General features: G+C 48.0%; 1 protein-coding gene across 3 annotated transcripts in view; it reads right to left on the reverse strand.

The window, feature by feature from the left end:
• Positions 1-303: 303 nt before the first annotated feature.
• Positions 304-15,612, reverse strand: part of TMEM184A (transmembrane protein 184A) — a 45,184-nt gene continuing 29,875 nt past the window's right edge. For all 3 annotated transcript variants that reach the window (XM_083711675.1, XM_083711676.1, XM_083711677.1), the window contains 6 exons: positions 14,593-14,683; positions 14,388-14,463; positions 11,220-11,311; positions 8,433-8,602; positions 5,571-5,768; positions 304-2,611 (listed from right to left, as the gene is read on the reverse strand). In XM_083711675.1, coding sequence (XP_083567801.1) covers positions 2,367-2,611; positions 5,571-5,768; positions 8,433-8,602; positions 11,220-11,311; positions 14,388-14,463; positions 14,593-14,683 — 872 coding nt within the window. In that variant the 3' untranslated portion in view covers positions 304-2,366. The remainder of the gene's footprint in view (positions 2,612-5,570; positions 5,769-8,432; positions 8,603-11,219; positions 11,312-14,387; positions 14,464-14,592; positions 14,684-15,612) is intronic.

Here is a 15,612-nt window from a genome sequence, read left to right on the forward strand (position 1 = left end):
CTCACTTCCGCGTTTAGATTAGGAACCGGAACAAGGCATTCGGGAGCCGAGGTATGACTGTACTAAAGTGTCTTGCTTGCCTGAGCTCAGGAAGTTCTGACTCGGTTGGAACAATTTGAGCTTTTCCCCACAAATATTTCTTTGTACTTCTGCAAACCTTGGGGCTTCCTGGCAGCTTCCTGATCCCTCCCAGTCCCAGGTTGTGCCTTCCTGGGTTACAGAGGATTCCTATTCAGAGAACGGGCTTGCCTGCTAGGGAAATACTTAACAGTGATTTGACAATGCACACAGAAATGTTTCCCCCCCCCCTCTTCATTTTATTAGAAGCCTTTTTATATAAATAATTTAAAATGTACAAGTTTACACTCCCAGCAGTTGCCACCTCTCTGACCTCTCTGTAAAAGATGCAACATCCAGAGAAGAAAGCATTACATACATTTTATCACTGCATAGAGAAGTTGCGCTGTTCAAGCAGAATCTTGAATGATCTCCTGCAGGCTAGGGACAGAGGTGAAAGCTGTTTCCTGGTTCTGCTGGACCTCTTAGCGGCTTTTAGTACCATTGACCCTGGTAGCCTCCTGGACCATCTAGAGGAGTTGGGTTTTGGGTGCACTGTTATACAGTGGTTCTGCTCCTTTCTCCTGGGCCATGTCCAGAAAGTGATGTTGGGGGGATGAGTGTTCGGATCCCTGGGCTCTCACTTGTGGGGTGCCTCGGGGCTCTGTCCCCCTTCCCATGCTTTTTAACATCTCTATGAAGCCACTTGGAGAGATCATCAGGGAGTTGGGGCTGAGTATCCACCAATATGTGGATGATAACCAGCTCTACCTCTCTAAATCGGAACCATTGAAGGCAGTGAACGCCCTGTGCAAGTGTCTGGAGTATGGATGGCGGTCTTCAGATTGAGGTTGAATCCCGACAAAATGGAAGAACTGTTTCTGGGGGAAGGGGGTGGGCAGGTGTGGAGGACTCCCTGCTCCTGAATGGAGTAACTGTGTCCCTGAAGGACCAGGTGGGCAGCCTGGGGGTCATTTTGGATGAGTGTCCATGAAGATGGCCAGTTCCTCATCCAAGGTCTACCAGCTCCATCTGGTATGCTAGCTGAGTCCCTACCTGCCCACGCACTGTCTCACCAGAGTGGTACATGCTCTGGTCATCTCCTGCTTGGGCTACTGCAATGTTCTCTACATGGGGCTGCCTTTGAAGGTGACTCAGAAACTACAGCTATTGGCCATGCTCTCTGGAGCTGATGGGGAGCTGGGAGTCGCACAAGATTAGAGGTCCATAGGCTAGTCTTCCTTTCTACATGTTCTACATTCCAAGGGGAGAGCCATAGGCAGTTCTTATGCTGCCCCCTATATGTGTGGAATTTCCACAATGGTGGGAGCCAGAACTGAGCCCACACAGTGTGTGTCTGTGTTAAACCCAGCAAAGATTTCTGCCTACATTCTTTCTACTATGTGGTCAAATTGTCCTCAGCTTTCCTCTCCAGGAAACAGTTTCAATTCCGATACAGGGCCAAAATTCCTGATCCATAGCAGATCAGTCTCGCTAAAATGGCTTTACTGAGATAGATCTGGGTTCAACCAACACACCAAAAATTTTTTTTGATTTTTTTTTTAAAAGGTTTTTCCTTTAGCACCAAAAACGGACCAGGAATAGCAATTTTTAAGCATCCTTGAAGTCTTCATTTGCTCCATAAGGAGTTCCTCACTTTCCACTTGCCACTTTCCACCACTTCTGCTTGCTTTCAGCTGTAGCCATTGCAGCTCCCCACTCAAAACTTCAGTTTGTTTCATTCCTTCCCATGGGACCAAACCCAGACTATATTGCTGTTGGGGCACAGTTTTCATTCAAAACCATTACTTCTGGTCCCGCAATCCTGGCCTTTCCCCATTCTTCCAAGCCAGTCCCCAGCTCACTCCCATCTTGGAACCAGAGCTGTCGCTCAGAGTCCAACTGAGAAAAGTCGTCCCCACTACACTATCTTTGCTTCAGCCAATAGGAGAGAGGCTGGAAGCATTCTAAGCCATCTTCCAGAACCTCTTGGAACTTTCCGGAACATGCTGCCATTTTGTGCCCTCATGGCGCATCCCCAAAAGCAAGAGGAAAAGGCTCACGCAATGGGTTGAGCGCAAAGGCCGAGGAAACGCGAAGAAGTGGGAGGGCTTGAGAAACCAACTTTCCAAGTATTTGAGCCTTCTCGAGGCAATAGCCAATTGACGGGATTGGTGGCGACACCTCCATTTTCTCTCACGTTGGCCAGCCCATCTGACATCCGGTTCTGTCCGCAGCAACTGAGCTGGAAGGTGGCAAGGAGGTCTTTCCTACAAAGCCCACCATGGTTCCCACCTGCGAGACGTGCCCTATAGCTCGTCGTCAGAGGTTATCAGCACCCTCTTCTCAATGTTCTTGCTCTTCTTGATGTGTTGGCCATCGGCTTTGGGCTCCACGTGCCCGTTCTGCCCCGACTCGCCAGCCTCTTGCATGGACTGCTGTGTGTACTGCTGGTACGCTGGGGAGAAGTTGTGGATAGCATCCTGGACAATGTCCTGGGGGCTCATGGTCTCCTTCAGACCACTAGAGATGCTCTGCATTGGGGCAAGGTTTGCTGGGAACAAGAGGAGGACACGAGAGAAGCGTAATCATGTAAACATGCCTACAACTAATCCAGAATGTAGCAGCTAGACTGGTGACTGGGAGTGGCCACCAAGATCACATAACACCTGTCCTGAAAGACCTGCATTGGCTCCCAGGATGTTTCCGAGAACAATTAATAGTGTTAGTGCTGACCTTGAAAGCCCTAAACGGCCTCGGTCCAGTATACCTGAAGGAGCGTCTCCACCCCTATCATTCAGCCCGGACACTGAGGTCCAGCTCCGAGGGCCTTCTGGCGGTTTCCTCCCTGCGAGAAGTGAGGTTACAGGGAACCAGGCAGAGGGCCTTCTCAGTGGTGGCACGCGCCCTGTGGAACGTCCTCCCATCAGATGTCACAGAAACAAACCACTATCTGACTTTTAGAAGATGTCTGAAGGCAGCCCTGTTTAGGGAAGTTTGTAATGTTTGATGTTTTATCATGTTTTTAATATTCTGTTGGGAGACGCCCAGAGGGGCTGGGGAAACGCAACCAGATGGGTGAGGTAATAATAATAATAATAATAATAATAATAATAATAATAATATTTAGAAAGAAGCAACTAAGAAAAGCCTTCTCAAAAAGCAAGTTTCCTCAACCTGGTGATCTCCAGACATTGTTGGACTACAACCCCCATCAACCCTTACCATTGGACCACAATGAGGCTGGTGGGAGTTGGACATCTGGGGGCACCAGGTTGGGAAAAACTACCAGAAAACAAAGTTGTCTGTTCAGATCATAAACAGCAGCACTATGTAGGACCAGTCGTTTAGTATTTTGGGGCCACCAGTTGTTCAAAAAGACCCAAAACATGTTAAAATAAGAATTCTGCCCCAGTCTCCGGTTACTTTGGCCCTATTGAAATAATAATAATAACAATAATAACAATAATAACAATAATAATAACAATAATAATAATAATAATAATAATAATAATAATAATAATAATATTTATATCCCGCCCATCTGGCTGGGTTTCCCCAGCCACTCTGGGCGGCTTCCAACAAAACACTAAAATACAATAACTATTAAACATTAAAAGCTTCCCTAAACAGGGCTGCCTTCAGATGTCTTCTAAAAGTTTGGTAGTTATTTTTCTCTTTGACATCTGGTGGGAGGGCGTTCCACAGGGCGGGTGCTACTACAGAGAAGGCCCTCTGCCTGGTTCCCTGTAACTTGGCTTCTCGCAGCGAGGGAACCGCCAGAAGGCCCTCAGAGCAGAACGATTCTAGCCTTTTCCTTCCACACACGTTATAAACCATGCCTCCCTCTCCATTTTATAGTAATCTAGGGGGGCAGGAGGGCCAGCTTGGTGCCACGACCCTGGGTGTCCAGTGTCGTGGGTGCCATGCAATGTGCATGGCCCTGGCACCTAAATTTGTGGGTGCCCGGCGCATTTATGGGGAATTTTGTGGGTGCTATGGCACCCAGGGCCCCAGGGAGTTGGCACCTATGCTGGGGGGAAATGACACCATTGTTCCCTCCACTCCAAACACTGTTCCCTGAAAAAGACTGAATTCCTCCTAAGCGTCAGCTGCCAGACAGCACCTCCTTAAAAGATGAAAAGCTCCTTCAATATCTCAAGAGCCAAGTGCTGTTCACCTTCAGATTGATGACTTTTATTTAAATTTCTTTATTGACCTAAAAGCTGGTTTCCTCCTTAATAAAGGGAAAGGAGGAGATGGCATCACAAGGCCAAGGTAACCTCAGTCAAAGAAGAGGGTGCCAGTCTGCCAATACAGCTCCAGATTCCTTCTCTAAAACCCATTTCCTGACCAATTTAGTCTTTTTTCTCTCCTTTCCCCTCGGCCAGAAAAAACCCTGTTTCCAAGAAGCATTTACCGTATTTTTCCCTCCATAGGGCGTACCGGACCATAGGGCACACCTAGTTTTTAGGGGGGGAAATCAAGAAAAAAATCTTATTCCCCCCCCCAGCCCCAAAAAGCTGCGTACAGGCTGCGCACAACCTCTCCCTGCCGGAGGGGTTGCGCACGGCTATGTCACAAGCCAAGGCAGCCAGCGGGATGGATCCCGCTGGCTGTTTTGGCTTCCTCTTTAGCCCCACGCAACCTCTCCCTCCCGGGAGAAGCTGTGTGGGGCTAAAAAAGCCATAGCCACGTGCAGCCTCTCCCCGCCAGAGGGGCTGCGTGCGGCTGTCCCTGAAGCCTGGAGAGCGAGAGGGGTCGGTGCGCACCGACGCCTCTCGTTCTCCAGGCTTCAGGGATAGCCACGCGAAGCCGTTGGAGCACCGAGGGAGTGCTCCATCTGCCCTTCAGAGGCTTAGCATTGCTATCGCTGAAGCCAAGGAGCCTGCATTCGCTCCATAGGACGCACACACATTTCCCCTCAATTTTTGGAGGGGAAAAAGTGCGTCCTATAAAGTGAAAAATACGGTATACATCAGAAACAAAAGCATGCAAATACAGTTAATATGCAATATTTATATCTGGTGCTGAATCCAGGGTGCAGAGCCCTGTTACTGGGTTATTTCACACAAGCGCATCCTCTACTTGAGTACTGCTATTCATCCATCCTTCGCACTTATGAATTATAGTGTAACGATAAGAGGAAAGAAACAAACAATTCCAGGTTTGGTTTCTCTCTGCTCCTCTGATTCCGCCTCCCATCTCCCTGTACACTTAAAACAGGCCTTTGCAAACTTGGCCCTCCAGCTGTTTTTGGACTACAATTCCCATCATCCCTAGCTATCAGGACCAGTGGTCAGGGATGATGGGAATTGTAGTCCCAAAACAGCTGGAGGCCCAAGTTTGGGAAGCCCTGACTTAAAGCGACCTCGTTCACCCTGGTGCTGTCCAGATGTTTTAAGACTGCATTAGCCCCAGCCAATTTGGGAGATGCGGCCCCAAACATCTGTATGGAACCAGGTGGCAGAAGGCTAGCTTCAGAAGAACACAACCTTGTTGAGAACACTCACATGTCGCACTTTCCTTCTTCTCCCTGTACACCTGGCAGGTGAAAGCGTATCGGAGGGCGATGGCAGCAAACAGCATTTCGATGCAGATTATGAAGTTCTGGTAGCCGGCTGCTACCGTCCCGGCTCCCACCGTGTTCCCATCGATGATCTGAACCTCTGGGATCACCCCGCATTTCTCCAGGATAGCCAGCAACATCCCTGTGCAAAGGGAATATTTGTCAATTTATCAGCGACCCAAGCATTAGGTGGCTTGTCAAGTCCTGTTGGCACATGTGGGTTTCCCACAGGTCCACGGAACAGTTCTGCATGTCACCAGGATCTCGTGAGGTACGGTACATCATTTTGCCACCAGGGTTTTAGCCAGAGATGTGCCCAGACTCCCTTGTGCCCTTGGCAAAGAGCTGTATTGCTGCCTTCCCCCCGCCCATCCCTTGCACCTGCCTTAAACCCCTTGAGAGCGACTGCCGGTCAGTGCAGGTTTGATTTTTGATTATTTGATTTTATTATTTCATTTGTATACCGCTTAATATATGGAAAATAGCTCTAAGCGGTGTACAAAACAGAAGCAACAATGAACGACTCAAACAAAATATTGCAAAAATATACATATTAAAATGTGACATTAATACAAAGTTACATATAAATATAAATCAGTATCAACTCATTTTCCTTCTGACCTAAATCACTTTAAGGCAGCTCCCTATACAGTGGTACCTTGGTTCTCAAACTTAATCCATTCTGGAAGGCGGTTCGACTCCCAAAACTGTTTGAAAACCAAGGTGCGGCTTCCGATTGGCTGCAGGAGCTTCCTGCACTCAAGCAGAAGCCGCGTCAGACGTTTGGCTTCCGAAAAACGTTCGCAAACTGGAACACTTCTGGGTTTGCGGTGTTTGGGAACTGAAATGTTCAAGGATCAAGGCGTTGGAGAACCAAGGTATGACTGTATTTCTTCAAGTATTTAAGGGAGGCATCTGCAGATGAGGTGAACGATGAATTAGTCTCTCATCATTTTTTATGTTACTTTTAAACACAGACGTGCGTGGGTAAATTTTTCCAGGTGTTGCAAGCAGTGCCAGAGAGCCCAGTTGAGCCTCAGCCTGTCTATCCCCTCATTCATTCATTCATTCATTCATTCATTCAATATACCGCCCTTCATCAAGAGATTCCAGGGTAGTTCACAGAATAAAGTACAAGACAAAACACAAGTAATTAATTCAATCAAAACAATAATGCCCCCCCTAGGGACAATGAAAAGGGACGTGGGTGGTGCTGTGGGTTAAACCACGGAGCCTAGGACTTGCCGATCAGAAAGTCGGCGGTTCGAACCCCCGCGACGGGGTGAGCTCCCGTTGCTCAGTCCCTGCTCCTGCCAACCTAGCAGTTCAAAAGCATGTCAAAGTGCAAGTAGATAAATAGGTACCACTCCGGCAGGAAGGTAAACAGTGTTTCCGTGCGCTGCTTTGGTTTGCCAGAAGCGGCTTAGTCATGCTGGCCACAAGACCCGGAAGCTGTACGCCAGCTCCCTCGGCCAATAAAGCGAGATGAGCGCCGCAACCCCAGAGTTGTCCGCAACTGGACCTAATGGTCAGGGGTCCCTTTACCTTTACCTTAGGGACAATGAACAACCTGGCTTCCCCCTCCCCTCCCCTTCACAGCTCCATTGACCTCTCACTTTGGTAGGACAAATTTCCTGGAGTCAGATTGGTGCAATGCTGGTCCCTGCTGCCACCAATGCTGCACTCAAACCTTGGTACCCGAATGGCTCCGGTTTTGAACGTTTCGGCTCCTGAACGCCGAAAACCCAGAAGTAAGTGTTCCGGTTTTCGAATGTTTTTCAGAAGCCGAACATCCGACGCAGCTTCCACTTGAATGCAGGAAGCTCTTGCAACCAATCAGAAGCCGGGCCTCAGTTGTCGAATGTTTCGGAAGCTGAACGGGCTTCCGGAATTAATTACCGTATTTTTCGCCCTATAGGACGCACATTTTCCCCTCCAAAAATGAAGGGGAAATGTGTGTGCATCCTATGGGGTGAATGCAGGCTTTCGCTGAAGCCTGGAGAGCAAGAGGGGTCAGTGCGCACCGACCCCTCTCGCTCTCCAGGCTTCAGGAAGCTCTGCGCAACCCTCAGGAGACCGGCTCCGAGGGCTGCACAGAGCTGCCTGCAGTCCCGGGCTCAGCGCAGCTCTGCGCGGCCATCGGGAGCGGGGCGCGAAGTCCCGCCCGGCTCCCGGTGGCTGCGCAGAGCTGCCTGCAGTCCCGGGCTCAGCACACTTCTCCCCATCGCCAGCCCCACAAGCTCGGGGGACAGCGGGGAGGCGGAGCGTGCTTTCCCGCTGTTCCCCGACCTGGTTCTTCCAGCCCCGCACCTGGGGGGGGGAAATAAACATTTTTTTCTTTATTTCCCCCCCCCCAAAAAAAAACTAGGTGCGTCCTATTGGCCGGTGCGTCCTATGGGGCGCAAAATACAGTATGTTCGAAAACCGAGGTTTGACTGTACTTTAATAGTGGTAGAGGAACCTCCATGTTACACGGCACAAATACTCCATTTCCTCCCTTCTGGGGCAGGGAAATAGCATGATATTCATGCCCCTTTGGGCCTGAGCCCATGGCGGGGGCCAACCTTTGCCAGGTACGTCCTTGGCTTTAGCTGCCAAGTCTCAAAAGCCTTCGTTCCTATTCCAGCCCTTTTTCCAAAGAGCTCACTCAAGAAACTTCATGGCCAAGTGGGGAGTCGAACCCTGACCTGCTGGGTCCCAGCCCAACCCTCTTAATGTTTACACAGCACTGGTTCTCCCCCAGAGCTTGCTCAGTCAGAAGAGAGGAGGTGCTGCCTCTGAAGGAGACGGAAAGACGGAAACCCACCTTGCCAAAAAGAGAGGAAGATAACTGCCTTGATGGTGAGGAATTTAAGGACCGGCTCAAAAGGTCGCAGGAGCTCCATGGTGGCGAAATAGAAGAGGAAGAGAGCATAGAGAGCCAGGCTGACGGAGAAGTTGTAGATAATGGTGATGTAGAGGTAGCCACTGTGAATGCTGGGAAGCATAAAACACACATGGAGGTACCAAGCATTAGACAATCATTGCATTTACAACAGTGTGACGCGGCAGCTAAAAAGGCCAATGCACTTCTGGGCTGCATCAATAGGAGTATAGCATCTAGATCAAGGGAAGTAATAGTGCCACTGTATTCTGCTCTGGTCAGACCTCACCTGGAGTACTGTGTCCAGTTCTGGGCACCACAGTTCAAGAAGGACACTGACAAACTGGAACGTGTCCAGAGGAGGGCAACCAAAATGGTCAAAGGCCTGGAAACGATGCCTTATGAGGAACGGCTAAGGGAGCTGGGCATGTTTAGCCTGGAGAAGAGGAGGTTAAGGGGTGATATGATAGCCATGTTCAAATATATAAAAGGATGTCACATAGAGGAGGGAGAAAGGTTGTTTTCTGCTGCTCCAGAGAAGCGGACACGGAGCAATGGTTCCAAACTACAAGAAAGAAGATTCCACCTAAACATTAGGAAGAACTTCCTGACAGTAAGAGCTGTTCGACAGTGGAATTTGCTGCCAAGGAGTGTGGTGGAGTCTCCTTCTTTGGAGGTCTTTAAGCAGAGGCTTGACAACCATATGTCAGGAGTGCTCTGATGGTGTTTCCTGCTTGGCAGGGGGTTGGACTCGATGGCCCTTGTGGTCTCTTCCAACTCTATGATTCTATGATTCTATGATTTAGATCCCTCTCCTTTCACCAAGTCACTTAAGGGACTGTGCTTGATTCCATCATGCTTCTCATTTAACCCCCCTCAACAATTTAAGAAGGATGTTGACAAGCTGGAATGTGTGCAGAAGGCGACCAAGATGATCAAGGGTCTGGAAACCAAGCCTGATGAGGAACGGTCGAGAGAATTGGGAAGAGACGACTGAGAGGAGATACAATAGCCCTCTTCAAATTTTTAAGGGCTGTCACATGGAATATGGATTCAAGTTACAGTGGTACCTCGGGTTAAGTACTTAATTTGTTCCGGAGGTCTGTTCTTAACCTGAAACTGTTCTTAACCTGAAGCACCACTTTAGCTAATGGGGCCTCCTGCTGCCGCTGCGCTGTCATAGAATCATAGAATCATAGAATCATAGAGTTGGAAGAGACCACAAGGGCCATCGAGTCCAACCCCCTGCCAAGCAGGAAACACCATCAGAGCACTCCTGACCTATGGTCGTCAAGCCTCTGCTTAAAGACCTCCAAAGAAGGAGACTCCACCACACTCCTTGGCAGCAAATTCCACTGTCGAATGGCTCTTACTGTCAGGAAGTTCTTCCTAATGTTTAGGTGGAATCTTATTTTTTGTAGTTTGGATCCATTGCTCCGTGTCCGCTTCTCTGGAGCAGCAGAAAACAACCTTTCTCCCTCCTCTATGTGACATCCTTTTATATATTTGAACATGGCTATCATATCACCTCCTCTTCTCCAGGCTAAACATGCCCAGCTCCCTTAGCCGTTCTTCATAAGGCATCGTTTCCAGGCCTTGGACCATTTTGGACCATTTTGGTGACCATTCTGGTGACCATTCTGGACACGTTCCAGTTTGTCAGTGTCCTTCTTGAACTGTGGTGCCCAGAACTGGACACAGTACTCCAGGTGAGGTCTGACCAGAGCAGCATACAGTGGCACTATTACTTCCCTTGATCTAGATGCAATACTCCTATTGATGCAGCCCAAAATTGCATTGGCTTTTTTAGCTCCTTTCTAGATCCTTTTCACATGTACTGCTCTCAAGCCAGGTGTCACCCATCTTGTACCCATCGGAGCACAATTTTTGTTCTCATCCTGAAGCAAAGTTCTTAACCTGAAGCACTATTTCTGGTTTAGCGGAGTCTGTAACCTGAAGCGTATGTAACCTGAAGCGTATGTAACCCGAGGTACCACTGTATATAGAAAGGAGATTCAAGCAGCCTTGGTTCCTTTGGAGAAAGAGGTCCACAATCACTATTCATTGTGGATGCAGTGAAACCACATGGTTTCGTGAAATGTAATCAAATCACGGCCATTTGCATTCCTCTCTCGCGGCAGTTTAGCAGCTTTTAATCATTTAAATTTTTCGGTGGGTCAACCAAGCAAAAATGGTTTGTTGCTTCATTAAAATAATAATAATACAGTGGTGCCTCGCAAGACGAAAAGAATCCGTTCCGCGATTCTCTTCGTCTAGCGGTTTTTTCGTCTTGCGAAGCAAGCCCATTGACGGCTTAGCGGATTAGCGCTATTAGCGGCTTAGCGGCTTTTAGCGGCTTATCAGCTTAGCGGATAAGCAGATAAGCGGCTTAGCGGCTTAGAAAGGGGGGAGGAGGAAAAAAAAGTCGGAAAAACTCGCAAGATATTTCGTCTTGCGAAGCAAGCCCATAGGGAAATTCGTTTTGCGAAGCACCTCCAAAACGGAAAACCCTTTCGTCTAGCGGGTTTTTCGTCTTGCAAGGCATTCGTCTTGCGGGGCACCACTGTATAGTGTTGGTTTCGAGCTGCTTTTTTGTGTGTGCATTTCAATTGCCTTTTGAGAGCTGCCCTGAGCTTTTCCTCTTCCAAGGAAAACTGTCAAGGCGTTGAACCACCCCAGACCATACAAACCACCCACCCTTGCCCCACACCCTCCCTCCCGTCTCCTCACTTGAAGTCGCCATCGTTGTATTTCCCAAAGGCTTGCAAGATGATTGTGATGATCGCCATCAGAGGCTTCACAATGCAGAACTGCAGCGTTGCCTAGAAAGATTGGACCATCACAGCTGAAGCACATTAAGGCAGTGAAAATGCATCACAGTCACACGCTTCCTACCACCAGAGGCAACTTGTGTGCATTTAAGTTGTGTGCATTCAGCTTTATGCGTGATGCAAATTAAAATAAAATAAAAAGGGCAGTAGTGGCAGGCATCCAGGGTAAAAGAACCTTTGGCAGTCCCACCCACCACGGAACCCAGTGTGTTTTGACTATAAATTATGGCTTTAGGTGCTATCCCCAAAACATAAGCCCATCTTAAATTGAGAGCTGCCTGTATATAACTCTGAACACTCGCATAGACCCATGGGACCAGAGGCTCCTGAGCCACTGCATTCGTATCTGAAATAAAATGAATCCAAACAGTAAAGACGAGACCTTGAGCATTTTGGTCCCTTGAGCCCTTTAGTTTATGTGATTTTCCCTCCCAAAGGCGATCTGCCAAGGTTTGGAATACTAGTAATCCAGGGTATTGAGATAAAAAGCCTCCCCAAAGCTGGCCATCATGGCCTGGGCCGCAATCAAAAGATGAGAAACTACTGTTATTCAAGTCTCAAACCGATTGCACAAATAAATTCAAAAGAGACAAGGGGAGGAATGAATCATTTCTTCAGTTATCAATGAGATCTCAGAAGTTAATTTTGTCCAGAACCTTTTTACTTTGGGGCAGTCCCACCACATATGCCTGTAAGTCCCAGTATCCTGGCACTATTTGTTTCTATTTCTTGTCCACCCTTTCTCTTAAAGTTCTCTTAAATTTCCCCCCTAAGTATTATGTGTGGGTTGTTGTTGGGGTTTTTTGCACATCTGTAGAAACAAGAACAACAACAATGCTTGCACATAGCTTCCAAGGGACGATAAATGCTTTCTGTCTAAGGAAAATCATTAAATCCTTTGCTACAAGATGAGGCAAGGCTGTTTCTCTCTCTCCTTCTGGACCGTCTTGAGGGGCTGGGACCTGGGGGCACTGTTATACAGTGGTTTCGCTCCTTCCTCCTGGGCCATGTTCAGAAAGTGGTGGTGGGGGATGAGTGTTCAGACCCCTGGGCCCTCACTTGTGGGGTGCCTCAGGGTTCCGTCCTCTCCCCCATGCTTTTTAACATCTATATGAAGCCGCTGGGAGAGATCATCAGGGGGTTTGGACTGGGTGTCCTTCAATATGCAGATGATACCCAGCTCTACCTCTCTTTCAAATCAGAACCAGTGAAGGCGGTGAAGGTCCTGTGTGAGTGCCTGGAGGCGGTTGGAGGATGGATGGCGGCTAATGGATTGAGGTTGAATCTTGACAAGACAGAAGTACTGTTTTTGGGGGACAGGGGGCGGGCTGGTGTGGAGGACTCCCTGGTCCTGAATAGGGTAACTGTGCCCCTGAAGGACCAGGTGCGCAGCCTGGGAGTCATTTTGGACTCACCGCTGTCCATGGAGGAGCAGGTCAGTTCTGTATCCAGGGCAGCTGTTTATCAGCTCCATCTGGTACGCAGGATGAGACCCTCCTGCCCAAAGACTGTCTCGCCAGAGTGGTGCATGCTCTTGTTATCTCCTGTTTGGACTACTGCAATGCGCTCTACGTGGGGCTACCTTTGAAGGTGACCCGGAAACTACAACTAATCCAGCATGCGGCAGCTAGACTGGTGACTGGGGGCGGCCGCCGAGACCACATAACACCGGTCTTGAAAGACCTACATTGGCTCCCAGTATGTTTCTGAGCACAATTGAAAGTGTTGGTGTTGACCTTTAAAGCCCTAAACAGCTGTCCATGGAGGCGCAGGTCAATTCTGTATCCAGGGCAGCTGTCTACCAACTCCACCTGGTACGCAGGCTGAGACCCTACTTGCCCGCGGACTGTCTCGCCAGAGTGGTGCATGCTCTAGTTATCTCCCGCTTGGACTACTGCAATGCGCTCTACGTGGGGCTACCTTTGAAGGTGACTCGGAAACTACAACTAATCCAGAATGCGGCAGCTAGGCTGGTGACTGGGGGCGGCCGCCGAGACCACATAACACCGGTCTTGAAAGACCTACATTGGCTCCCAGCACGTTTCCGAGCACAATTCAAAGTGCTGGTGTTGACCTTTAAAGCCCTAAATGGCCTCGGCCCAGTATACCTGAAGGAGCGTCTCCACCCCCATCGTTCTGCCCGGACGCTGAGGTCCAGCGCCGAGGGCCTTCTTGCGGTTCCCTCATTACGAGAAGCAAAGCTACAGGGAACCAGGCAGAGGGCCTTCTCGGTAGTGGCACCCGCCCTGTGGAACGCCCTCCCATCAGATGTCAAAGCGATAAATAACTACCTGACATTCAGAAGACATCTTAAGGCAGCCCTGTTCAGGGAAGTTTTTAATCTGTGATATTTTAGTGTATTTCTGGTTTTTATGGAAGCCGCCCAGAGTGGCTGGGGAAACCCAGCCAGATGGGCGGGGTACAAATAATAAATTATTATTATTATTATTATTATTATTATTATTATTATTATTATTATTCTCTCTCTCTCTCTCTCTCTCTCTCTCTCTCTCTCTCTCTCTGCATTTGCCACAAGAGACTAACACAGCTAGCTCCCTGGAAGGTACAGTCAAACTTCGGTTCCCGAACACCTCTGTTTTGGAATGTTTTGGCTTCCGAATGCCGGAAACCCAGAAGTAACTGCTCCGGTTTTCGAATTATTTTCTGAAGCCAAACGGCTTCTGAGCCGTTGTTCTTCATTTCTTTCCATTGTCTTTGCAGCCAGGCCATTGACCCTCGGTTTTTGAACTTTTCGGAAGCCGAACGGTCTTCCGGAATGGATTAAAAGATTTGAAGATATGCTTTAAGGTCCAGACTATGGGAAGTCCCGAAAAATTAATAATTATAATTTGGATGATAATTTGGTCTTTTTTATTTTAGTTTTTTTATTTTAATTGGATTATTATGATTCGATATGTTAATTGGATGTTTTTTATTGGAAAATTAATAAAAATGATTTAACCAAAAAAAAAAAAGTTTGAAAACTGAGGTTACACTGTCTTATTTTCATCAGAGATGAAAAATGTCCAACTGCAGCGATAGGCAGTGCCTCTCCTGTGAACCTCACCTGCTTGCAGAATCTGAGAAATCCAATCGAATAGGACATCCCTTGTAAACAGCACGTTCCATAGAGGCAGCTAGACCTAGGAAAAGATAAGACAAGCCCCCATCAATACAGGCTAGGAGTGCCAAGGGTATGCTGAAGGGAGACAATGCTAACCAATGGGGAGCAGTGGACATTTCCACATTAGCAGCCTAATATGGCAACTTACACAATGGGTTTCCCTCTGATTTCAGCCATGATGGTGCTCTCCCCTCCGAGGTACTCAAAGCAAAGGCTCAAAAAGCTGTAGATTACGAAGGCTGAAACACAGAAGGAGAGAGAATGGCAGTTAAAAACAGTCCACCCTACAATTTATCTATCTATATATATATATTTACCACTGTTCATGAAAGGTATACCAGAGTGGTTTGCAACAGCCGTACATAAAGCCACACAAAACCATATACAGTGGTACCTCGGGTTACATACGCTTCAGGTTACAGACGCTTCAGGTTACAGACTCCGCTAACCCAGAAATAGTACCTTGGGTTAAGAACTTTGCTTCAGGATAAGAACAGAAATCGTGCTCCCGCGGCGTGGCGGCACCAGGAGGCCTCATTAGCTAAAGTGGTGCTTCAGGTTAAGAACAGTTTCAGGTTAAGAACGGACCTCCGGAACAAATTAAGTACTTAACCCGAGGTACCACTGTATATATATTTACCACTGCTCATGAAAAGTATATCAGAGTGGTTTGCAACAGCCGTACATAAAGCCACACAATAAAAACCATATAAAAAGTTAGAGATCAGCTAACTTATCATGGAAAGACGTATTTTTAATCATCTGCATAAGCCTGACAGAATAGGGACGTTTTCAGCAGGTGTTTAAAAGATGAAACAAAAGCAGTTCTATTGGCAGACTGAAGACTGTGAAACTCATGGGCAATGCAAAAAAAATCGGTAAGTGTGGCCTGCAACAAGATGTTGCAGCGTGAGGTCTTCCCTGTTTAGCATTCCAGCCGCTGCATACCCTCTCAGAGCCTCACCACTGTCCACCTGCATTACTAAGCAAACCCAGTCCTCATTGGACTGCTTTTGGAATTTCTCCCTTTCCCTGTTTCCCCACACACACCAAAAAAGAGGTTTTGACTCTGCCAAAACGTGCAATGTTCCCACCCCATTTCTTGCTCCTCAGAAAGAAAGGCTTCCTTAGTTGTTGCATCAAAGAGCTGAAACATATCTTGGCGACA

This window comes from Podarcis gaigeae (assembly GCF_964106915.1).
Source record: "Podarcis gaigeae genome assembly, chromosome: 14".
Classification (NCBI taxonomy): domain Eukaryota; kingdom Metazoa; phylum Chordata; class Lepidosauria; order Squamata; family Lacertidae; genus Podarcis; species Podarcis gaigeae.